This window comes from Ceratina calcarata, unplaced genomic scaffold (assembly GCF_001652005.2).
Source record: "Ceratina calcarata isolate Rehan_Ccalc_2016 unplaced genomic scaffold, ASM165200v1 scaffold329.2, whole genome shotgun sequence".
In the NCBI taxonomy this organism is placed as follows: Eukaryota; Metazoa; Arthropoda; class Insecta; order Hymenoptera; family Apidae; genus Ceratina; species Ceratina calcarata.
The window spans coordinates 971,714-996,866 of record NW_017155624.1 but is presented as its reverse complement, the minus strand read 5'-3'; the positions used below and the strand labels follow the sequence as shown (position 1 = coordinate 996,866).

General features: G+C 39.4%; 3 protein-coding genes and 3 non-coding genes across 7 annotated transcripts in view; 5 read left to right on the top strand and 1 right to left on the bottom strand.

The window, feature by feature from the left end:
* Positions 1-7,640, bottom strand: part of LOC108624788 (myosin-2 heavy chain) — an 8,787-nt gene extending 1,147 nt beyond the window's left edge. Inside the window, exons 1-8 of the mRNA XM_026813395.1 lie at positions 7,586-7,640; positions 6,936-7,422; positions 6,189-6,649; positions 3,689-5,786; positions 2,043-3,615; positions 1,393-1,506; positions 569-774; positions 412-444 (exon numbers count right to left, since the gene is read on the bottom strand). Of these exons, the coding sequence (XP_026669196.1) occupies positions 412-444; positions 569-774; positions 1,393-1,506; positions 2,043-3,615; positions 3,689-5,786; positions 6,189-6,649; positions 6,936-7,422; positions 7,586-7,626 (5,013 nt within the window). The 5' untranslated portion in view covers positions 7,627-7,640. The remainder of the gene's footprint in view (positions 1-411; positions 445-568; positions 775-1,392; positions 1,507-2,042; positions 3,616-3,688; positions 5,787-6,188; positions 6,650-6,935; positions 7,423-7,585) is intronic.
* Positions 7,641-12,229: 4,589 nt separating this feature from the next.
* On the top strand, positions 12,230-16,526 carry LOC108624787 (putative leucine-rich repeat-containing protein DDB_G0290503). Its single transcript, XM_018024321.2, has one exon. It carries the CDS (start codon positions 12,230-12,232, stop codon positions 16,115-16,117), a length of 3,888 nt encoding a protein of 1,295 aa, XP_017879810.1. The 3' UTR covers positions 16,118-16,526.
* Positions 16,527-16,903: 377 nt separating this feature from the next.
* Karybeta3 (karyopherin beta 3) lies at positions 16,904-24,933 on the top strand. 2 transcript variants are annotated; one of them, XM_026813396.1, is made up of 15 exons: positions 16,904-16,984; positions 18,533-18,682; positions 19,044-19,270; positions 19,360-19,456; positions 19,744-20,309; positions 20,610-20,718; positions 20,999-21,298; positions 21,374-21,556; positions 21,638-21,764; positions 21,854-22,216; positions 22,291-22,544; positions 22,620-23,140; positions 23,252-23,349; positions 24,560-24,681; positions 24,788-24,933. In XM_026813396.1, exons 1-15 carry the CDS (start codon positions 16,904-16,906, stop codon positions 24,881-24,883), a joined length of 3,294 nt encoding a protein of 1,097 aa, XP_026669197.1. In that variant the 3' UTR covers positions 24,884-24,933. The 2 variants fall into 2 exon arrangements, with proteins under 2 accessions (XP_026669197.1, XP_017879835.1); XM_018024346.2 differs by lacking the exons at positions 24,560-24,681; positions 24,788-24,933 and adding an exon at positions 23,578-24,479 and having other exon boundaries at positions 23,252-23,471.
* On the top strand, positions 19,502-19,629 carry LOC113464322 (small Cajal body-specific RNA 8). Its single transcript, XR_003389152.1, has one exon.
* Positions 20,342-20,536, top strand: LOC113464320 (small nucleolar RNA SNORA74). The gene has a single exon (XR_003389150.1). It is a non-coding gene; the product is annotated as a small nucleolar RNA SNORA74 (small nucleolar RNA).
* Positions 20,752-20,943, top strand: LOC113464321 (small nucleolar RNA SNORA74). Its single transcript, XR_003389151.1, has one exon. It is a non-coding gene; the product is annotated as a small nucleolar RNA SNORA74 (small nucleolar RNA).
* Positions 24,934-25,153: the final 220 nt, after the last annotated feature.

Here is a 25,153-nt window from a genome sequence, read left to right as displayed (position 1 = left end):
ATTTGTTTAAAATTCCATTTGTTAAATTTTTAGTTTAAGGACAGCTCGCCAACGCGCGATTTAATCGAACGAAGGCATTTATTAATAACTCTCGGGACGGGGAATGATTTATTAAATCTATCATGTTCATTCACTTGCTAAGCTTGATCATTAATCTACATCAAATATCGCGGTTCCCATAAGATAGCTAACATCGATGACACAATGTATCAATGGTTGACAATATTTGTAAGACATAATACTACCTATAGAAATTGTGTTCATACATAGAAGATATATTGAGGATTATTCATTAGCACTTTATCAGTATTCTGAATTATGTTTTATTATAGAAATTTTTGATAATCAATAGTAGTAGTAGTAGTAGTAGTGTAACTCTAATAAAGTAGTGAATATTATTTTGCAACTTACATTTAGCCAGGAGTCCGGATCGAAAGCTCCAGCCTGTATATTATATTTTTAATGTATTAACAGTTGAATAAAACATATAAATAATATATAAAGTTTAGATTACAAAAAATATATACATAATTAGAACGTGAATACTGTTCTTAAAGATAGAGCTTACTCCTTTCAGTAGATCAGCAAGCTTTTGTATATCCTGTTCTGTCTCATAAATATTTTTAGAGAGCTCCTGAGATTTTTCGAACAAGTCTGCAATCTCTTTTCTCAGTTCTGGATCAATTTCTGGTTCCTCGTCCAACTGATCCGCCAACTGAGGTTCTTCTCCTTTACCTTCCAGGTATTGAATGTAATCGCGAACACGCTGGACACCTAGTTTGAACGTTCCAAAAAAATGGTTTGTAATTCGAATTAAAAGACAGTTTAATCATTAAATGAACGAACTGATATAAAATTATACAAGCGTTGCAGGCAACTTAAAAAATTTTGATTAAACAATAAGCGGAAGCAAGTAGACGTGAGACAAAAATTGATGAACTTTGAACTTTTCCCTCACTTGTCTCTTATTTTTACCCTCTGACGAGGGAGACTATTTATATCAGTTGACAACGTAATGAAGAATATATATTTATAAATGTTGATAATAGAAAACAGTTTTAAATGCTACGTCTACAATGCATTAACGTCATTCAGTGACGTTGGACAGAGAGCGGCTTATTTTTATGAAGTCTTCGTTTATATTGCTCCCGGCTTAACCATCGGTTTTATTTACGTCTAGCGTTCGTGAAATTTGTGTAGCCATAAAACTTATTCAAATCGTATCGGATGCAACACTAATTAAAAGTTCTGAATGGCCGCATTCAGTTTCATTCATAAGCAACGTTTACCGATCCTCGGTCAGCAGAGATGATAAAATCATAATAACTGGTTTGCATATTTTTACTCAAAAAAAAAAAAGAGGAAAAGAAAAAATTCCCATTCAATTTTTACCTTCGTTCTGCCTTTCAAATTTCTTCCCCAATAATTCATTCGCCTTAATGAAGTCGCCGCATTCATCCAGAATATCTTTGTCCACTTCTGTCTCCTTCACCTCCACTTTCTTATCTGTATTCATTTCATTGACAATATGTAATTACAGTTTCGTGAAATGAAAATTGTATGATAACAATAGACACATTATAATCAAATGACGCGGTAGCCCGAGGACAAGTTTGAGTTCGTACTACTAGTACAAAGTGATCCGCATGGATTTTAAATAAGAACATCTTAATGTATTTAATATCTTTCAATTCTTTCTATCCATATAAGTCTTTAGCAATTTTTTTTCAAGATAATCAAAGCATTAAAGAAATAATAAAATTAGGAACAGGAACAGTCGTAAACATGTATCCTGCTTTATACAGATACATCTTGCAATATATATTTATTCTTTGCATATTATATTCAACTAACGCAAAAGGAGTAAATCATTACTGTTACTATGTTATTACACCGAATAGCGGAGAAGATAAGCGTTAAAGTACTATCAATTAGCCACTGCGCTTAAATTTGCAAAGTGACTTCGCTAAAAGACACTTTTCCCTGTAACTTGCATAACGAACGATCAAACAATTGAAACGCTACTAGGATAGTTATCAAACCTTTCAGCTTGGCGTATTCGCTCTCCAAGGCTTCCAATTCCTTGCGCAACCTTTCAAGTTCCGCCTGGCAATCGTATAACTGACTCTTCAGCTTGGCGTTCCTATCTTTCAACTCCTCGTTCTCTTTCCTCAGATTCTCCAATTCTTTCAACAACGCCGCATCGCGTTCCTTCTGTTTCTCTTTCTCCTCCTTCAGTTTAGTCAATTCGGACAACACATTATTGTAATCTCTCTTCAATTTATCCAAATCATTTTTCAATTTATCCAAATCATTCTTCAATTTATTCGCCTCCTTTTGCAGCCTCGCGTTCTCCGCCCTCAGCTTGTCAAGCTCTGGTCTCAATCTGGCCAATTCTTTGTTAGCATCTTCCAGTTGTTTTCTTAAAGCATCGAGCTCTTTCATGGCATCCTCAAGATCGGCGATACGACTCTTCAAATAATCGTTCTGATTCTCCAAGTCCTTCAGTCTCTTCTCTGCGTCTGCCAGTTTATCCTTCGTGTCAGCCAGATCTGCCGCGAGGTCTGCATTCTCTTTCTTCAAGCGTTCGTTTTCTTTCTTCAAGTCCGCGTTTTCTTTCTTCAGCGCTTCGACTTGTTTATTCAAGTCCGCCAGATCCGCTTTCAACTTCTTGTTCTCATTCATCAGCGCTTCGTTCTCGGCGTTGGCCTTGTCTAACGCCGCTCTCAAATTGCCTAATTCTGCCTTCAAGTCAGCCAATTCCTTCAGGGCCGCGTCTTTCGCCGCTCTTTCTTTCTCCAATTCGTTCTTCAAATTATTCAACTCGTCGCGGAGACGTTTGAGTTCGTTCAGCAACTCCTCTTTCTCGGCTCGCAGTTTCGCAAATTCATCTTCCAAAGATTTCAGCTTGGCCTCGGCCGCAGCAAGCGCCTTCCTCAATTCGGCAAGCTCATTCTTCATGCGTTCATTCTCACTCTTCAAGTTATCCAAGTCTTTCTTCATCTCGTTTAATTGCGCTTGCAGTCTATCGTTCTCATCCTGACAATTTTTTAGATCTGCTCTCAATTTCTCGGCAGCTGCTTTCTCCGCGGCCAGGTCCCCCTTCAGTTTGTCGATCTCCGCCCTTTGACCGTCGCCTTCGCCCCTCAATTTGCCGTTATCATCTTCCAACTTCTTTTTATCTTGTAAAAGTTTCTCATTTTCCGCTTTTAGAGCGTCAAACTCAGCCTTCAACTTGTCGAATTCGTTCTTCAAGTTCTTTAGATTTTCCAACTCGGCCCGTAATGCGTTATTCGCGTCTCTCAACGCAGCAAGCTCATCTTTGCACGCTTGCAGTTCATTCTTCAAAGCTGCTAGTTGTCTTTCTAAATCGTCCAGCTCGTTTCTGTATTTACCGTTTTCTGCTCTTAACTTTTCTAATTCCTTCTTCAATGCATCGAGTTCGGCCTTCAAGGCCGCCAACTCTGAATCACCCTTGGCTTTGGCCGATCTCTCTGCTTCGAAAGCTTTCTTTTGCTCTTCAAGTTGTGCCGCTAAATCAGCGAGTTTCTTATCAAGCTCGGCCTTTTCGTTTTTCAAACGGTTCAACTGTTCCTCCAATGCTTTCTTCGCAGCCTAATAAAAAATTTAATATGAATAAAAATTGAAGATACGTACCGTGGTTTATTAAAAAAAGAAACTGTTTTACCAGGCAATCATTCAAATCCTTCCTCGCTTTTTCAAGATCAGCTTTTAATTTATCTACTTCCATCTGAATCTTGCAATTCTCCATTTTCCAGTGTTCCACGTCTGCTTCCAATTGAGCGATCTTCGCTTTCAATTCTTCGATTAGTTTTTTCAAATCAGCTATTTCTGCCTTCAGGTCCCCGCACTCCGCTCTCAAGCTCGCCAATTCCTGTTCCAAATTCGATAACTTCGCTTTGAGCTCTTCGTTCTCCTGCTTCAGGGCATCATTTTCCGCTCTAGCAGCGTTCAATTTATTGTTAAGATCCTGCACCTGATCCTCCAGCATCTTCATATCGTTTCGCATCCTGTCTCGATCTCCCAATTCCCTGTCTAGTCGCGCTCGTAAATCGCTCGCCTCCTTTTCTAACGCCGCGAGGTCCTTTCGCAGTTTATCGTTTTCACTTTGCAATTGAGCGACCAACGGTTCCAAAGTCCGTAGTTTATTCTCACAATCCGCGAGCTGAGCCCTTACTTTGTTCAACTCCTCGTTTAATCCCTGCAATTGCGAGCGCAGTTTTTCAAGTTCGTCCTTCAGTTTAGCGTTTTCATCGTTGCACGCTTTCAATTCCCCCCGGAGCTTTTCGTTTTCAGCTTTCAGCTCGTCGACTTCCCTCTTCAATTTATCATTCTCCGCCCTACAGTCGGCCAACTGTCTACGCAGTTGATCCATTTCATTTTTCAAGGCTAAATTCTCGTCCTTCAAGTGGCTCAGTTCCGAGGCCAAACTATCTCCCGAACCCTTTAACGACTCGTTCTCCGCTCTGAGACCTTCGTACTCCGCCTTAAGCTTCTGCAACTCTTCGACGCACTTATCGAGGGCTTCTTTCAACGTACCCATCTCGGATTTCAATTGATCAATTTCGTTCCTGGCTTTCTCCAGCTCCTTCTTCAGGCGATCCAGCTCCTTCTTCAGACGATCCAGCTCGGCAAGTAAATCACCGATCTCCGACTTTAATTTTTCTACCTCGCTCATCGCGTCCTGCAATTCTTTTTCCAATTCCGCATTCTTAGCCTTGAGGTCAGCGTTCTCTTTCCCTAAGCGATCCTTTTCAGATTTCAAATTCGCTAGCTCCTCTCCTAACTTCTGGAGTTGGGCATCCTTATCTTTGTCAGTCGTCCTCAACGCATCGCCGGAGGCTATCAGCTCCTCCAACTGCCTCTTCGAATCCTCGAGCTCGTCCTTTAACGCCTTCATATCCCGTTTCAACGCATCGTTCTCGAGCTTCATCGCATCGTTCTCGAGCTTCATCGCATCGAGGCTCTTCTGCAACTGGTCCCTCTCCGCTTTAAGTTTGTCGAGTTGTTGACCGGCCTCGTCCAGTGCTGCTTTCAAACTCTCGTTCTCCGCCAACGCCTTCTCGAGCTGCTTCTTGATGTTGTTGTTTTCGTCCAATAACGCGTCACGCTCCTGCGTCATCTTATTCAGCTCGTCCGCCAGCCTGCTGACCTCTGCCTCCAAGTTGTCCAACGCCCGTTTCATGTTGTCGTAATCCTCCTTCAACTGTTTATTCAACTCTTCCAGGTTCTTCATCTTCTCCTTGAGATCGGCGTTCTCGCTCTTCAACTGCTCGATCTGCGCCTTCAATCTTTCGATCTCTTCGGCCAGCTTCTTCGCCGCTTCTATCTCCTCGCGGAGTTTATCGTTCTCCGCCAACGCTTTCTCGAGCTGCTCCTTGATGTTGTTGTTTTCGTCCAATAACGCGTCACGCTCCTGCGTCATCTTATTCAGCTCGTCCACCAGTCTGTTGATCTCTGCCTCCAAGTTGTCCAACGCCCGTTTCATGTTGTCGTAATCCTCTTTCAGCTGCTTATTCAACTCCTCCAGATTCTTCATTTTCTCTTTGAGATCGGCGTTCTCGCTCTTCAACTGCTCGAGCTGCGCCTTCAATCTTTCGTTCTCTTCGGCCAGCTTCTTCGCCGCCTCTACCTCCTCGCGGAGTTTATCGTTCTCCGCTCTAGCCGCCTCGAGCTGATCTTTAAGATTCGAATTCTCCTGCCTCAACTTATCAATCTCATCTCGGCTACTCTCGAGCTCCTTCTCCAACGCCATCCTGGCCGCCCTCTCCTCATCCAATTGTCCAGTGAGGTCAGCGATCTGTTGCCTCGCATCGTCCAGCTCTCTCAATAACGCGTCATTCTCGCCCTTCAGAGCGGCTATCTCGTTTTGAAGATCGGCAATTGTGGCCTTCGCGGCCGCCAACTCGTCCTCCAGAGCGGTCAGCTTCTGGGAAAGGGCGTCCCTGTCGCGGCAACACTCTTCCAGCTCCGCGTTCCGCTTCTTACACTGCTCCAGCTCGTCATTCAGATTGGCTATTTGCGCCTTGAGGTCTTCGATCTCTTTGTTTAGATTCGCTTCGCGCGCCAACGCATCGTCCAGGTCTTTCAGCAACGAGTCGTTATCGGTCTTCGAAGTGTCTATCGCCTTCTGAAGATCGGCTATTGTGGCCTTCGCGGCCGCCAGCTCGTCCTCCAGAGCGCTCAGCTTCTGAGAAAGGGCGTCCCTGTCGCGGCAACACTCTTCAAGCTCCATGTTCCGCTTCTTACACTGTTCCAGCTCGTCGTTCAGATTGGCTATTTGCGCCTTCAGATCTTCGATCTCCTTGTTTAGATTCTCTTCACGCGCCAATGCCTCGTCGAGCTTCTGCTGCAACGCCGCCAACTGGTTCTTGTATTCCTCCTCCATCTTATTCTTCTGTTCTAGTATGTCTATTATCTGATCGTTCCTCTCCTTCAACGCCTCTCTAATTTTGTTCATATCATCCAGCAGCTGACTCTTCTCCGTTTCGAGAACTTGTAGCTGCGACGAAACTGCGAGATCTCGTTCCTGTTCGCTTAACTTCAGTTGCTCCAACTGAGCTTGCATTTTACTCAAACCGAGCAAATCTATTTCCGATTGTCTCAGGGTATTTAGAAGGTTCGTGATCTGAAATAAATATTAGGAATTCATTTTCGAGGATTATAAAGAAAAATCTTAGTCGTCATACCGAGCCGTGCGATTACTATTTCTGCATCATAAAATATTAAAAAATATTATTCAGCAGTGTAAAGAGTATTACTTTTCCTATTCGTACTAAGTTTCCTGAAGTAAACAAACTAAGAACTGTTTTGGCACATAGTTCGAGAGAAAGATTAGTTTCAAGAACCCACCGAGTACCCCATTAACCAGATTAAATAAGTTTCTCAGCGTTAGTTTTGAATAGAGCCTATACCTTATCATCTTTCGTTTTAAGTTCAGTTTTCATAGCTTCTATCTGATCCTGCAAACCCTTCGGGCTGACCATCCCTTCCAGTTCCTTCTTCAACGCGTCGATCATCCTGTCTTTCTCTTCCAGCTGCCTCCTCAGATCGTTCACGGTATCTTCGCAATTGCTCAACTTTTGCAACAGTTCATCGATGTCCACGTATTCCGGCACGGTCGTCGTCTCGACGGTCTTCGGTGATGGAGGCCTGGCCAGCTGTCGACGCAATTCCTCCAACTCGGCGCGAAGCCGCTCGTTCTCCAAACGCAGTTCGTCGCAGTCCTTCGACAGATCATCCAGCGTGTCGATCGATCTTTGGACGATCCTCTTCGGCTCCGACGGTTCGCCTTTCATCAACTCGCGCAACTTTGCCCTTAAACGATATATCGCCGGGCAGCTAACGTCTTCCTCCGCCTGCGCTAGCTTCAGCTTCAAATCCGATATCATATCGCGTAAGCTGGCAAGATGAAAAAGCTTCCTCGAGTTAAGGGAACAAGGAGTTCACTCAAATAGATTAAACTGGCGATGGGATAAAAAATGTAAAGACAATTGCGCGATCTTCTTTTTACTATGCTGTTAGCGTATAGATTTTTATTTAAGAAAAGTAGCAAATATATTACTCTTTTTTTTCGAGCGCAAAATGCTCCCTGAGATGTCTCATCTTCTCTCTTAGGAAGTGAACGGTAGCGTCCGGATCGTCGCAGCAATCTCGTTCGACGAGAGTTTCCTCGAGATCCCTCACTTTATCTGCGAGCGCCGCGTTTGCATTTTGCAGTCTTTCGATTTCTTCGCGGGAGTGCACCAGCAGCGGATCGGGCTTCAATATCTCATCCGCATTTACACCTACACGCGAAAAAACATCTAATCTTTAGAAACATTCCGGAACGGTTGCACGTGCACGGTTTCAAAGAAAGCGACCCGAATTTTCAACAAAAATCCCTGTAGCGGGAACACGATCCGCTCTGCATTCGTGAACGCTGTTCGGTTTCGTGCCGTTATTACGGAATTTAGTAACAGGATCTAGAGCGAGAATGATATGAATTGCATCGCGCAGGAAATGTGAAAAAAAAAATGACATTTCTAGTTAATAAGACGTGGAAGTTCCTCTTTATTTTTACAAAATCTTTAATTACAAATGTACATCGTCAATAATTAAGGGAACTTGGTGTAATTGATTTTTTTTACGCAAGCTTCCCAGGATTAATTCTATCGAATGACTGACATTGAGCTCCGGGCGAACGTTTCTCGTCTGCCTTCGTTGTTCTCAGTTCGGGAAACAAGAAAAGACACGCGAAGGCAAAAGAGCACTCGCCCGAAGTCGGCCTGATTCGTAAGTAGAACGAGTTAAAGTCCCGCGAACAACTCCAATTAATCAATTTCGCGCACAGTGTCGATTGGTCGGCGGAGAGGGGAAACGGGGAGGGCAGCGGTTACGAAATATCATACATCGATACCGAATGACTGGAGGGCTTGTTTCAGAGACCTATTTTCGCTTTCGAGCTGAAGCCTTTCCATACGCCACTTCTTCATCTGACACTTCATTACACCGAGCTTCCTCAGGGCAAACGAGAGGTCGTAGATCTCTGATTCGTTGCAATTGTCGCTGAAGGGATTGTAACTGCAGCAACAGCACGGCTCGTTCGGCGGGTGCATCGATCCCATCGACGTCGTTGCGTTGCACCCACACCGGCACGTATCCATATCGCTTGGAATCTTTTAACGTTCTCTGTAATTAAAAACATGCAGCTCATTTCTCCGTGCCACTCGTGAAACCGATCGACGACATCCTCGTCCGCGAGAGATCCAAAAATTAAGAACCAGTCGATAATAAATTACAAGAAGTAGCAAACTTTTGAAGACTTGCTTATAATTACGATTGAAATAAAAACAGATAAAGTACAAAAAATTTAGAATACATCGGGGAAGATAAAAGGGTACTTAAACGAACAGATGAATATAAAATTTCTGGAGCCGCTCGGATGGGGACATAACGGAGACTATGAAAAACCTATAAACCTGTATCAGGGCTGTTATCACCCGCAGGTTACAAGACTTGCTACTCTCAGAAATGTATCAATACGCGTTATTTCCCGACCACAGTATTCGTGATCCTTACTGCGTTCGTCGGTTCCCTAAAGTAGCTTTCCAGTTGCCCCATAGATCATCGGCTTTTAACCTTCTTGGATCCCAAACTGGTGTACAGTTTTTTACTCACTCTGCGTCCAGTGTCACCGAATCACCGATGTAAGAGAATCACGGACAATTTAACGCATCGGGGCGCAAAGCTGCCTCCGAGTATCAGATAAAATACGACATTTAGCCTAAATTTATAAGGTTGGAATTGATGTATATTGCCGCGTTAGTCACGTTTTCGTTATCATTGTGAACATTGATGAGAATCGATATTTAATATAAACGTCAAACTGGCTCTCCATATTGAATCAATAAATATGTATCATGAATAAACGAGGAGTTAAAAATAGTATTGCATACAATGATTTATTGTATAAACACGCGGATACAAGTCTTTAGCATTCGTTCCCGTTCTCGCTGGTAAAACCAAGATTTTCAAGAGATACCGGTTATCCGGTAACAGAATGAAATATCTTTTTAATTAATTCGTGACTGCTCGCGTAATCAATTCGCGCAGATTGTTTCAGGAATTCCTGCGAGTCCTGCGGTAACGATAACGTTACACACACTTTCGCGAAATGTAATTACATACAACCACGTTATTAAAATGTGCGTTTGAACGCTCCCTCTCGACGGAGCTGGTCTTCTGTAATGCGAATACCATCTGTAATTCTCAGATACCTGTCCGGAGTTAGATATAGTATCGTTGCAATTATATCAAAGCATTCTCTCCATTTTAATACCCCTAATTGTTAATAATTGCGTTATGCTGCTTAAAATGATTATTACATTTTTTACCAGGAATTCGACTGAAGAATAGCCCTAATTAAGGCGACGAGTCTCTGTTAATTTGCCGCATATAAACTGCGGCACCTGACCGATTTTACGACCTTGCAATATTTCTTTCATCGACTGCACTTACCGTCCAATTTGGTAAAAAACTTCCAAATGAGCCGGAACTTTCGATCATAACCAGGCCGACCATGCTCATAATTAAATTACCCGGTGCGTCGCCCCGAGGTCGCTACCACTAGAATTTTGTTATTAAACCTCGATATTAACTCCCACATATTTATTACGAAACTTCCGGGCAAGAACTTCGATTCTGAACAGAAACAAACGGTTCTGTTTGTCATGATTAGTTTTTGCGCGGTCTCCATATCCCACGGCAGTGAACAAAGGCCGTTCTACTCGAACTAGAACAATTAATATTGATTGCTAATTCCGATAAGCGTATGAAACCGAAACATTGATTATTAATACTAATATTAATATTAATATAAATTGTAATCAATGTAAAAAATTCTTTTACAAATGTCGTAAACAATATAATTAAATACATACAACAATATATTTATCATAAAAAAATATTTGAATCATTTTTTATTCTGATTTTATACATTATTACACTTAGTTTTGTTAAAAACGTTTATTAATAAGTTCAGACTATCGATTACGTTAAGTTTTCATTGAAACTTAGGCCGGAAGCACTGGAACTTTTCGTTTACGTCCCGTCTAAACGATTGCCATAATTAAATTGATTCTCATTGAAAATATTTCATTGGGTTCTCGAATTTGAAGGAACTTGCACAACGAAATCAAAGAAGAGGTCTTGAGAGGGTTTCAGCTATCCTTGGATGAGTTCGGGCATTTTATTAAAAAGCACATCTTATCAATTAGACTTGTAAGGTTCCTAAATATCTACAAAGATTTCCTACAGCTGCGTTCATTATACAATTTAAGGGTAATTGTAGATCTCGTCGTCCTCTACAAGAAAGGTCCTATACAATTTTCCCGTAGATTCAACGGTTTAGGAGTAATTAAGGAAAAATGAAATTTTTTGCCAAAAGTTCGCCGTTTCGACGCTGGGATGGTCGAATTTTGTCAACATCAATAAAATGCCAAATAATCATACTTAACTCGTTAAATACTCAAGTTAGAAGAAAAATTCATAGAATCTTTCTTGTAGAAGACATCAGTGGCTACAATTTCTGTATAATAAACTTTTCGCTATCGTCAATAATTAATTGGATATTTCCTTCTATACTTTTTAGCACGTAGCTATTTATTATTAGCATTATTCTTCCGACGTCTGATTTCTTTTTAATTATAGGAAATGCGTTTTTCTAAGGTACATAAACTTTCGGGATTGACTGTATAGCCAATACATCCTTAAAGTTTCGTTACAATTATATAATGCTTCAATTAATTAAAAAGGAACATTTTCCCCTTATTTAAAAATAGTTTTTTCTTTTTTAAAACAATTTATTCATTAGCCAATTCTATGGTTTCAATTTGATCTTCGTTTCTATTTAGTGAAAGGAATATATCATCTGGAAGGTTAATTTGTTCTAAACAAATAACAGGCGCGTCATTTGTATGACAAGTACAAGAATATTTGTCAAGTGAATTGTCAACAGCATAACCACAACCATTAGTAACTAATCTTCGTGTAAATTCTCTGTAAAGATGTAAAGGTTCGGAGGAATCGAAATTCCCAGTGGAAGAAAATTTTAAGCATAAATAAGACAATTTAAATTTATCCTAATAGTAAGTAATATTTCTTTCTTAATTGTTTCACGTTTAAGTATGTTCATATCGATGTGATATTTGAATGCCAATTAACGCGCGTACTGTTAAATACATGTGCGTGCGAAATTCATTTCAATATATTACGTTTGAAAACAATTACACCGCATCGTTTATTCGCGTAATGATTAAATTTACCTACTAGATTGAATTCCTGCGTTGCAATTTGTTTAAATTTAACAAACTCTAATATGGTACATTACGAGTCCGAACATTTGATTTGTAGAATTTTGGTTTGCAATGCAAAACGATAATTTTAGACGGTTGGTTCGTGTAATTTAAATAATGAATAAGTTACCTGTGTTAGTCAATCATCAAATTGAAACCTATGAATTGAAACTGCTATAGAAAAGAATATTAAAATATCCACAGTTCATATAAATTGATGCATTTCTGCAGCTTTCAGCATTTAATCGAATCAATGAGCTCGACCGAGTACAGCCCCAAACTGTACAACTTCGCAATCACGTTCTCACAAAAATTCCTGTTGAAATTAATCAAGGACAGAGTCTCGATCCCGATCCGGTGACACTGGCCCAACAATGGGGGACGAACGTCACGACAATTCTCTATCGGTGGAAGTGAGCGATGAGACCGCGTATAAGGAAAAGACGAGGATAGCGGAGGTCGCGGCCTCCACGCTGTGCAGGCTGAACAGCTTGAAGAAGCAGATGAGGGACTGGCGGGACGATCGCATGAAATTAAGATCCAACATTTGGCGGCTGAAGCTGGCCCTGCGCGTCGCCGAAAGAGAAACGGACGACACCGTGCACGCGGACCCGTTGGTCGAGCAACAAAGAGCGGAGATCAAGCGGCTGGAATCAGTTAACAAAGAATTGAAAAAGGAGATCGCTGACGTTAAAGCGGTTCTGCTTAACAGCAGTGGCTACGTCGCGTTCGAAGTGGACGACAAGCTGGTCGGAGTCAAACAGCAGTACCTGGTGGAGAGGGAACGTTTAAACAACGAGATTAGGTACCTGAAGAGTCGGTTAAACGAAACTGTGGAGGGTCACGAACACGGCTCCGAAGTCGAGCACTTGGAATGCAAGTTGAAGCACTTTATGATGGTCGACCACACTATGGAGATCATATTTACCGACATAGTTAACAAAGTCGTGGAAACGATCGCGAATCTGTCCGAGGAGCTGGTGAACGTGAACGAACGGTTGCACAGGACGCGATTAAGGAACGACGGCCTGTACGTCGAGATCGACGGGCTGAAGGCCATGCTGCGATTTAAAAACGGGAACCCGGCGGATTATCAGAAGAGAATCGTCGAGTTAGAGAATTTGACGAAACGGATGAAGGGGGAGTTGAACAAGTTTAAAATGCATTACGGCGATGGATCCTGGACACAGTCGGATACAAATTGCCAGGAGAACCTTAAAGCCGTTGTACAAGTGGGCAACGAACTGAAACACAAGCTGAGGAACGATCGCGACGCGCTTCTAGCCGCGGGCGATCCGGACTGCTTGAAGTACATGCAGAAGATCATAGAACTGCGCGTCGGCTTGAGACAGCTGCACGTCGAATTGGTGAAACTCAGCGACGGTCGTACTCCGTCCATTCAGGAGAACGATTTCAAGCAGCTCTCGATCTTAGACTGGACCATGCAGGAGATCACCGGCGAGATCGATAGATTAAAGAGCAATCATTTGAGAAAGCATTGTAGGATCGGCGACATCGAGGGTCTGGAATACTTGAGTAAAATAGAGGAGCTCGAGGCGATCGTCGAGAAGGCACGAGCGACGATGAACGGATTGAATCGTCGCGCGGAGGGGGGCTCGAACGAATGGAAAGACATTGAAAAATTGGAAGGTTTCGTCGGTAGAATGTGTTATGAGATCAAACAGTTGGAAGTGATCGTCACGTCTAGCGATCGTTCAGATACGTTCAAGAGAATCGAACAGTTGGAGGAGTTGATCGGTCGATTGAAAACGGAGTTGAACGAGAAGGACGAACGGGTTGACATCCTAGAACAGAAGTTGTTCGACAAGGAAAATTTGCTGGAGGAGAGGATGAACGAACTCGAAAACGCGCAGAGAAAAATTACCACACTAATGGAAGAGAATAGAGGTTTGAAAGGGAGGGTTAAGAAGACAGAGGAAAAAATGTCCGAGCTGTTGAATGAACACGAACGTTCGAAGAAGGACCTAGAACAATTGCAACAGGTGAAACGCGAAGCGAGCGCGGCGAGGAAGGGTCTGCAGAATCTCCAGACTGATAAGGAAGGATTATTGAAGGAAATGGGAAAAATTCGTGACACGTTACAGAAGAAGAACGAGGAAATTAAGGACGTCCTTAGCCAGAAAGATACCGTGGAGAAGGTATTAAACGCCCGGATTACGGAGTTAACGAAGAACCTTCAGGCTGCTGAAAAAGAGAACGAAAAAATGCAAAGTAAGGTGAACGCACTCGAAGGGGTTAAATGCAAAGAACCGGGAAATGTAAACGCTGAAAGGGAAATCGAAAATGCAAGGCTCCTGCAGGAGGCGACAAACAGCAACGTCCAACTGCAACGCGAAATCGCTGATCTGAAATCGAAATTGGAGTTTCGCACCGATGATAACAAGAGACTGGAAGCAAATAACGTTCACTTAGAATCGAAAATGGAGATGCTGCTTTGTCAACTGTGCGCCGAGAGAAATAACACCGAAGAAAGATCGCAGGAGTTCGCGAAGTTGAAATCGGATTACAACGACTCGGAAGCGGAAAGGGCGAGCCTGAAACAGGAGAAGGAACAATTGAGCGCGAAATTGACGACCTTAAAACTGGAGAACGAACTGCTTGAAAAATCGGTGAAACAGGCACAGGCGAAATGCGTCGCGCTCAACAACGAAATTGATAAATATAAATTCGAGCGGGACAGTCTGCGCGAGGAAATACAAAACTTCCGAACGAGCGAGAAAAATTTAACTAACAAATTAAAAGAGACGGAAGCGGTATTGAACGGAACCGGGGACAGGATACGGCGATTAGAATTTGAAAATTCGAAGCTGTACGACGATTTGAACGCGTTGACGATAAAGAACACCGGCTTCGAAGGCAGAGTGCAAATACTTTTGTCGCAAAAGAATGAGAACGAGACGCTGATGAAGAATCTGAACGATGAAAATTCCACGCTGAGAGATCAGCTGAATGAAATTAAAACGACGCACGAATACTGTTCCGTCGAATCGAACAAATTGAGAGTAGAACGCGACAAAATGAAATCAGAGAATGATGTTCTGCAAACTACGCTCGACGAGGTGAAACAGAGCAACCGCATGCTGAAGGGTGCGAACGAAGACCTGAAACTGAAGCTCAGCGAAATTCACAGCGAATGCAGGATATTGGGAAACCAGTTGAAAATTCTAGAAATGATGAATGCGACGCTGAAAAAGGAGAAAGAGCTGTTGGAACAGGAATTTGTAAACAGTTTGGAGTTCAAGACAAGAAGAGTGGATGAAGAGGAATCGATGGTGTGCAGCGACTCGAAGTTCAGCGAACAAAATGTGCAAGGGAAGATAGTGAACGAGACGAAATCTAGTAAGCACACGAAATCCGGTAAACACACGAGTAAAACGAAGAAATCGGATGAACTGAAGAAGCTGAAAGTAGAGAACGAGTCTTTGAGATTCGAGGTACTGAACTTGAAAAGCCAGAACATTGAGACCAAGGCGCAGTTGTCTCGCATGATGGACAAACTTCAAATCCCGAAAGTCACGGAAGACAACGGTAGCGGAATCACCGTCAAACCTCTTTCGAACAAATTGGAGATCGTGAATCTGTATTACAAAGAAATTAAGAGCTATTCGGACCACTCTCCGGAAAATGCAGGCGCGGTGACAGCCGTCGGTCCATCGACCGTATGCGCTTACTCCAGTTTAATACCGGAAAAAGACACCGGAATGGAAATGGAGAGATTGATAGACATCATGAAGAAACTGAAAGTCGAGAACGTTGCGTTGAAAATGGAGGTGAACTCTTTGAGGTGCAGCTTGGTCGTTCATTTCACGGAAGACGAGAAGAGGAGAAACGAGCTGCGGACAACGACAGAAGAAATTCAGGCACTAAAAGCGGAATTGACGAAGCTGAGGGACGAAAGGGAGTCCTTATGGTTTCGACTGCATACAACTGGAGCGAAATTGGATCGGTTAGAATCTGAGAAGACTGCTTTGAAGGACGAGCTTTACACATTGAGGAAAATCAATTCCGAGCTAAAATACAAGGCGAACGTATTGGAGCAAGATTATCAAAAGTTAAAGGAAAAAAGCGTAGGATTCGAGGGGGGCATCGTGAGGGCGATTAAAAGGATAAAGAAATATACGATAGGCGCAGAGAATCAGGACAATACGAGTGATGATCTGAAATTTCTTCTGAAAAAATATATTTCAAACGAGGAAGTTCTTCGTTCACTCGAGAAAGGAATAGATCTACAAGGAAGATGAAATAAAAATTGAATCTACAGCGCGTTGTAATCTCCCAATACTGATTTTATCAAGCTATTATATGCAATGATTGCATTAGCTATTGTGATAGCAAAATCATGTTTACGTCTGCATAGATACTAGGAAGCATGTGTATAATGTGTATAAATCAATCATAGCATACCGAAATGCACTATTATTATCATCCATAATATAAGCTAAAATTTCTGCTCAAGATTATTTTGGTAAAACGATGAGATTCTGTAACATAGTTTATATTCATCCATTGGAAAATATAAATTGGTACACCGAAAGGAAATTGCGGATTTGAGCCATGTGCTATTAATGCCTTATCGAATGAGCTGAGGAATTCAAGAAATTACTTGAAAAGGTGAAACGTCATAAGGGCATGACGATATAGCAAATTCTTTTCAAACGAGTGTTGTTATCTATGTTCCATCTTTGTTAATATTTCAATAAATGTATAATTTATAAATAAGAAGTCCTTGATTACGAATTTCAATCCTTTTCTAAGTTGCACGCGAATGCGTAACATATCTGCTAATTGCTTTACGACAGCATTTTAATAAAGCGTGAGTTGTATTTTACACATTTCATAATTTTCGATTTTGAATTTATTTCAAATCTAGTTACCTAAGAGCCGGTTTTCAACTTAGGTTTTCAACTAGAGGAAGGTTATAAGATTGGCAGCGTAGGTTTAGGGATAATTTAAGAAACTCCGTTGGCAGCATTAATTGACGATCAACTCTTAAGAGCGTGCGCCGTAGATTCATTCGTTCGGCGACAATGGCGGCAGACCTTGATAAGTTTCAAGAGCTTTTAAACACACTCCTTAGCACGGATAATGATGCCAGAACGCAAGCGGAGGTATGTATACATTTCCCCATTTTTGTACACGTATTTTACATATATCACTTTACCAGAGGAACGTAATTACGATAAAATCCAATGCTTAATTTTGTATGCACGTTGCCAACGTGTTGTCAGAATACGCATGTGGACACTGTTCAATGATAATTCCTAATGAATCTCCCTTCTGTTCGAAATTTTAATTTTTACCGTTTTTTTTTATCGCGAACGCGAGTAATTTAGACGTAGATACTAATGATAATTGCGGTGAATACTGACAAGTGTTTAGAACAACCTAATAAAATCCAAAATGGTGTCGCGCGGTAGCATACACCCCGCCAAACTTTTCACAATGATTCATTTCAGTCCCAATACTGTGTAAATATACGTTTTATCGACAGCATCGTCACGTTTACTTATTCCGTTTACATAATTCTTTCATAATAGCCACCAGTAAACCGATCTAATTCTGTATTAAGCAACCTGTAATATATAGCGTGGCTACTTAGCAAGATTGAATATTTCTCTATTTCGCTTTCCCGCCTACACACAACGTGTTTGATTGGGTTTCCGGCATTTCTGTACCTGCCTGGAATGACTCACAAGAAAATTACTATCTTGAGTTCAACGAACTTGAATTTTATTATTATTATTATTATTATCAGAATGTAATATTTCTTACTGTATTTATTTTATATAAATGCATTGGTAACCATACATATAGTACAACGTATGACTATGCAATATTGTTAAATCCCATGTGCTTGTTTACTTATTTAATATTCCTCTATGTTAAAATGACATTGATGTGTCATCTTCTGTATAATTGATAATTAAGAATTTACCTGTTCTTGAATTATAAGTATAAGCAATCATTATTAAATGTAAGAACATTCTATTAATCAAATGTTCCACCTGATCATTTACAATTATTAATGTACTTGAAACAATGTGAATTACATAATATAAGTCTGTATTAAGCAACCTGTAATATATAGCGTGGCTACTTAGCAAGATTGAATATTTCTCTATTTCGCTTTCCCGCCTACACACAACGTGTTTGATTGGGTTTCCGGCATTTCTGTACCTGCCTGGAATGACTCACAAGAAAATTACTATCTTGAGTTCAACGAACTTGAATTTTATTATTATTATTATTATTATCAGAATGTAATATTTCTTACTGTATTTATTTTATATAAATGCATTGGTAACCATACATATAGTACAACGTATGACTATGCAATATTGTTAAATCCCATGTGCTTGTTTACTTATTTAATATTCCTCTATGTTAAAATGACATTGATGTGTCATCTTCTGTATAATTGATAATTAAGAATTTACCTGTTCTTGAATTATAAGTATAAGCAATCATTATTAAATGTAAGAACATTCTATTAATCAAATGTTCCACCTGATCATTTACAATTATTAATGTACTTGAAACAATGTGAATTACATAATATAAGTGTGCATGTGCAGATCTATATATGTTTTATATGTATCTATTATATATGTATAGGTAAAGATGCCAAGTACATTTGCAATAATTTGACATTGTAGGATGCATACAATAATCTTCCTGTGGATAGCAAGGTGACATTCCTTCTATCATGCTTGTGCAATACCAGCCTTTCAGAAGAAATGCGAGCCATGGCTGCTGTCTTATTACGTCGACTCTTTTCTTCTGAATTTATGGATTTCTACCCCAAAGTAATTATTTACCTTTAACTCATTCTTTTATCTAGTTTAGCGATATAATTAACGAAGAACAATGAATCATATAGAATCGATTTTTATCCTCAATGAATTACATTTATATTTTTATATACCAGAGGCATTCATTCAACTCCCATTGCTAATACATATAGCAAAATTAGAACTAGGATAATTTCCAATCATATAATGCCTTCAGCAATTAATGCCAACAACTGTTGCCAATAATAAAGGGGCCTATTATACTACACTGTAATAGTATATATAAGTATGAAAAATTGTGTTCCCTTTTGCATTTCGTACTGTCATTGTTCGTAAAGGATTTGCTCGTTGACAAAAACAATATTTCTCACTCTAGATTCCACCGCAAGCACAAGCTCAGTTGAAGGAACGAATTCTGTTGTCTGTTCAAAATGAACAAACGCAAGTTATTCGACGGAAGGTTTGCGAGGTTGCTGCTGAAGTTGCACGAAATTTAATTGACGAAGATGGTAATAATCAGTGGCCAGAATTTCTGCAGTTCCTATTTCAATGTGCGAACAGTCCTATACCAGCACTGAAAGAAAGTGCTCTTCAAATGTTCACGTAAGTTCGCGATCTCGGTCTTGTTTTTCTTTGTAAATTCATTAGTGTATCGTTTTCACTAAATTTCACTAAATATATTAAATGTATAGGTCCGTCCCAGGAGTATTTGGAAATCAACAAGCAAATTATCTTGATCTTATCAAGCAAATGTTGCAACAATCTGTCATGGATTCTGCAAATTATGAGGTAATGTCTTTCTGTTCTTTCATTTTGTACTTTCATTATTTAATATGGAAGAATGATACACGAGACTCGATTAGTTAAGTTTCTTGTCACAGTTTCTTCCTATAGAAAGATTGCCTTCTGATGACTGTAACTTGTGAAGTTTTAATTTATAGACAGATACGGGGCACACAGAATTCATTAAACTCGTATCTGTATTGCTTATTACTTATTTATATTTTCGTGTAAAATTGAACGCAGTTTTAATTTTATTGTAATAGGATAAAACAAGTAGAATTATCTTATTACAGGTCAGATTTCAAGCAGTAAGAGCAATCGGAGCTTTTATTATTTTGCACGACAAAGAAGAGAATATACAAGTACATTTTTCAGAATTATTACCAGCAATTGTTCGAGTGATTGCTGAATCAGTAGAGAAACAAGGCGACGATGCTCTCTTGAAACTGTTGATTGATTTAGCAGAATCAACACCAAAATTTTTGAGAATGCAATTAGATACAATAATGGATATGTGTATGAAAATATTTTCTAACGAAGATATGGTCGATTCTTGGAGACAATTAGCGCTTGAAGTATTAGTAACGCTGGCAGAGACTGCTCCTGCGATGGTACGTAAAGTTGGCGGAAAGTACATCGTGTCTCTCGTACCAGCAGTACTAAAGATGATGACAGACATTGAAGAGGATGAGAAATGGAGTTTCTCTGACGAGATTGTTGACGATGACAATGACAGTAATAACGTCGTTGCCGAAAGCGCTTTAGATCGACTAGCATGTGGTTTAGGTGGCAAAACTATGTTGCCACAGATTGTACAAAACATTCCTTCAATGTTGAATAATACTGATTGGAAATACAGGTAAATAATTTTCGTTACACTGTTCGATCACCATCACAGAATTGTCAGCAATTATATGCTCAATGCAAATAATCGCGTTACATCTGTGATAGAGTAATTATCGGGATTATACTCTTTTCCTATCTATCGTTTTGATAGTTAGAAATTTGAGGTTCTCGATGAATGTTCTTTAATGAGAGTTAACAATAGTATTACAATACTATTGTCATAGTCTTAGAACAAACATTCGAATCTTACTTGTCTATAATAAGAAAATACGAAAATAGAATGTGAATCATGCTATTATTATTTGTGGTACAGGCATGCGGCTCTAATGGCAATATCAGCTGTTGGTGAAGGTTGCCATAAACAAATGGAAGCAATATTACCTCAAATTATGGATGGAGTTATACAATATTTACAAGATCCTGTAAGTTCAATATTTCAACAATTTCATTGAAGCGCCATAAATAAGTCAGCTATTAATATTCAGGGTATGAATTTGATAGCGTTACATTTATGGTAGAGTAAAATGAAGGATTTGGTATTTAAACATATTGTCGTTCTGACAATATCGATTTATAATACGTCCTTCTTTGTTCCTCAGAGAGTTGATTATTTATTAACAAATAATCATAGTTTTGGAACATACAAACTTCGCACTCATTTACATTATGTTCTTTCTTTGATTGATTGATTATTGTTTTCAGCATCCCCGTGTAAGATACGCAGCTTGCAATGCAGTTGGACAAATGTCAACCGATTTTGCACCCATTTTCGAAAAGAAATTTCACGACAAAGTCATACCTGGATTGTTGATGGTTTTGGATGACAACGCAAACCCAAGGGTACAGGCTCACGCCGGTGCAGCGCTCGTAAACTTTAGTGAAGATTGCCCAAAAAATATATTAACGCCGTATCTGGACGCAATTATGGCTAAATTAGAATCGATACTTACTGCCAAATTTCAAGAATTGGTTGAGAAAGGCACTAAACTTGTACTTGAACAAGTAAATATACTAATTGCACATCATTGAAATTATAATAGTAACGTGTATGTACTTAATCACAAAATGTTACTACAGGTCGTTACAACTATCGCATCAGTTGCTGACACATGCGAAGAACAGTTTGTAACATATTATGATAGATTAATGCCATGTTTAAAATACATTATTCAGAATGCTACGCAGCAAGAACACAAAATGTTACGTGGTAAAACAATTGAATGCGTCAGTCTTATAGGCCTTGCAGTAGGACCTGACAAGGTATAATGATACGAATTATAAACCATTTCAATGTTTGTCTTATTTAGATGTACTACATAAATATACTTTTTATGATTACAGTTCATTGCAGATGCTAGTGAAGTTATGGACATGTTACTAAAAACTCATACAGAAGGAGATCTTCCGGATGACGATCCGCAAACAAGTTATCTCATTTCTGCATGGACGCGAATTTGCAAAATTCTCGGTACGCTTTCTGAACTTCAACATTTCATTGAAATTTGATTTGTGTAGATAAAACTGTACAACTAATAAATGATAATAACTGAACTATAGGTAAACAGTTCGAGCAATATTTGCCACTGGTTATGGGTCCAGTTTTACGCACAGCAGCTATGAAACCTGAAGTTGCGTTACTCGATAACGAAGACATGGAAGGTGTAGAAGATGTTGACTGGGAATTCATTTCTCTTGGCGAACAACAAAATTTCGGAATCAAAACGGCTGGTTTAGAAGATAAAGCTTCCGCCTGTGAAATGTTAGTCTGTTATGCACGCGAATTGAAGGACGGCTTCGCTGACTATGCAGAAGAAGTGGTACGGCTAATGGTTCCTATGTTGAAATTTTATTTCCACGATGGTGTCAGAACAGCTGCTGCTGCGAGTTTGCCATATCTTTTAGATTGTGCAAAAATAAAAGGTCAGTTATAAATAATTTCATGGAATACTGATTTCTGTTTATATTAAATTTAAAAAATAATGATGGATTTGTAGGTTCACAATACGTTGAAGGCATGTGGGCGTACATATATCCTGATCTGTTAAAAGCAATTGACACAGAGCCAGAATCTGAAGTTCTGTTAGAATTGTTGTACTCGTTAGCTAAGTGTATCGAAACTCTCGGTGCTGGTTGTTTAGGAGCAGAACCTATGGCTGAATTGTTACGTATATTAGATAAGTTACTTAATAAACACTTTGAAAGGGCGGTAGCTCGACTGGAACGACGTGAAGACGAAGATTATGATGAAGTACGTCTTGATAGTCGCGACTTAATATGACATTGAATTGTAAATGTAAGTGACTTAAAATTCGTTTGATCACAGGTTGTTGAAGAGCAGCTAGCTGACGAGGACAATGAAGATGTATATACTTTGAGTAAAATAGCAGATATTTTACACGCTTTATTTATCACTCACAAATCTTCATTCTTCCCTTACTTTGATCAAATTTGCGGACATTTTGTTAAATTATTAAGTCCGGAGAGACCCTGGTCGGACCATCAATGGGCTCTATGTGTCTTCGATGACGTGATAGAATACGGTGGACCTGAATGTGCAAAATATCAAGAATACTTTTTACGGCCAATGATACAATATGTATCAGATAAATCTGCAGAAGTTCGACAAGCAGCGGCTTACGGTTGCGGGGTCTTAGGACAGCATGGAGGAGAAGCGTTTGCTCAAGCATGTGCCGAAGCTTTACCAAGGTTAATGGAAGTTATAAATGATCCAGAATCTAGAGCGCCTGAGAATGTGAATCCTACCGAAAATGCCATTTCCGCAGTAACAAAAATTCTTAAATATAACAGTAAAGGAATCAATGTTGACGAAATCCTTCCTCATTGGTAAGTTTTAATACCAATTTTGCTTATAGATCCTTGCTAAAGTGAATGACATAAGAATTCATAGATCGAAATTGAAAACGAAATATTTATACACTTTTTTTTTACGTGCAGGCTCTCTTGGCTACCAGTAGTAGAAGACGATGACGAAGCACCCTATGTTTATGGATACTTGTGTGATTTGATTGAAGCAAACCATATAGCAGTGTTAGGACCAAATAATGCAAACCTACCTCGGTTAATAAGTTTCTTCGCAGAAGCACTTTACAAAGATGCAGTTCCCACAGATAATCCCGTTATGGCTAGAATTCTTAACATCGTTAGACAAATACAGGTACTAATTGATACAATGCAATGGAATCAAACTTTTTGTTAGAAGTAAGAAAACATGTACTTTGAGCTGTGGAACCGTACATAATACGATGTGTTTTATATTCCAGAACAACGAGACTATGTTCCAGGCATGCATAAATGCGCTAACAGCAGATCAACAACAAGCATTGCATGAAGCACTTCGTGCACAGCCTACTAATTAGCCATTTTTATCTCTAAAATTTAACATTTTAATATAAAACAAAAAAAATCACATTTCTTTTTAATAAATCCTGTGGAAAATCAGATTTTAGGTAGCTACAATACACCTACGGTACATTCGCCGCGCCAGCCTAATTACGAAGAGAGACGACTGTATGTAACTATTTCACATAACTCATATATATTTGTTAATTGTATTTCATTAGATGCAATAGTTATTATTATTATTTGGAATTGTTGCAAATTATATAGATAAAACACATGCTTATCACTTTGATGGAGTGTGATATGTTACAAATAACAATTTTAGTAATATCGAATTAATTAAATCATGCAAGTGAGTTCGCATTGATGAAACTTTGATTTACGATTCATTATTTTCGTTTTATTCCTAACGATAATACGATAAAGCAATGTACATACATAAATCGGCTTTTAACATAACAAAATTAGAACGGAACTACATTTCCCGTTATTGCGTGCCGAACAATGCGAGATTCTTTGTTCTTTTCTGAATGTAGCTTTGTAAATTGCATAACATTTGTAAACATTAATTGTAGCTCTATCCTGCAGTCATTGAACAACTTGTTTTGTCACTGCGATCTCTTCGTCCTAATTGTACGCATTCTGAAACTACTTTTTGGCAGAATAAGAAACTGCGGAAAATAGACTGGGGAAAATGTCAGTCCATTGCTATCATATCAGATGATAGCATAACAGATTGTGATTTAGGTATTTTTATTATTAAATTTAGATTCAGTAAATGTTATTTAATGATTATATCGATAATATTACAGCGTTGAAGCTAGACGAAACTGTATACGAATGCACCCTATGTTTATGGATACTTGTGTGATTTGATTGAAGCAAACCATATAGCAGTGTTAGGACCAAATAATGCAAACCTACCTCGGTTAATAAGTTTCTTCGCAGAAGCACTTTACAAAGATGCAGTTCCCACAGATAATCCCGTTATGGCTAGAATTCTTAACATCGTTAGACAAATACAGGTACTAATTGATACAATGCAATGGAATCAAACTTTTTGTTAGAAGTAAGAAAACATGTACTTTGAGCTGTGGAACCGTACATAATACGATGTGTTTTATATTCCAGAACAACGAGACTATGTTCCAGGCATGCATAAATGCGCTAACAGCAGATCAACAACAAGCATTGCATGAAGCACTTCGTGCACAGCCTACTAATTAGCCATTTTTATCTCTAAAATTTAACATTTTAATATAAAACAAAAAAAATCACATTTCTTTTTAATAAATCCTGTGGAAAATCAGATTTTAGGTAGCTACAATACACCTACGGTACATTCGCCGCGCCAGCCTAATTACGAAGAGAGACAACTGTATGTAACTATTTCACATAACTCATATATATTTGTTAATTGTATTTCATTAGATGCAATAGTTATTATTATTATTTGGAATTGTTGCAAATTATATAGATAAAACACATGCTTATCAC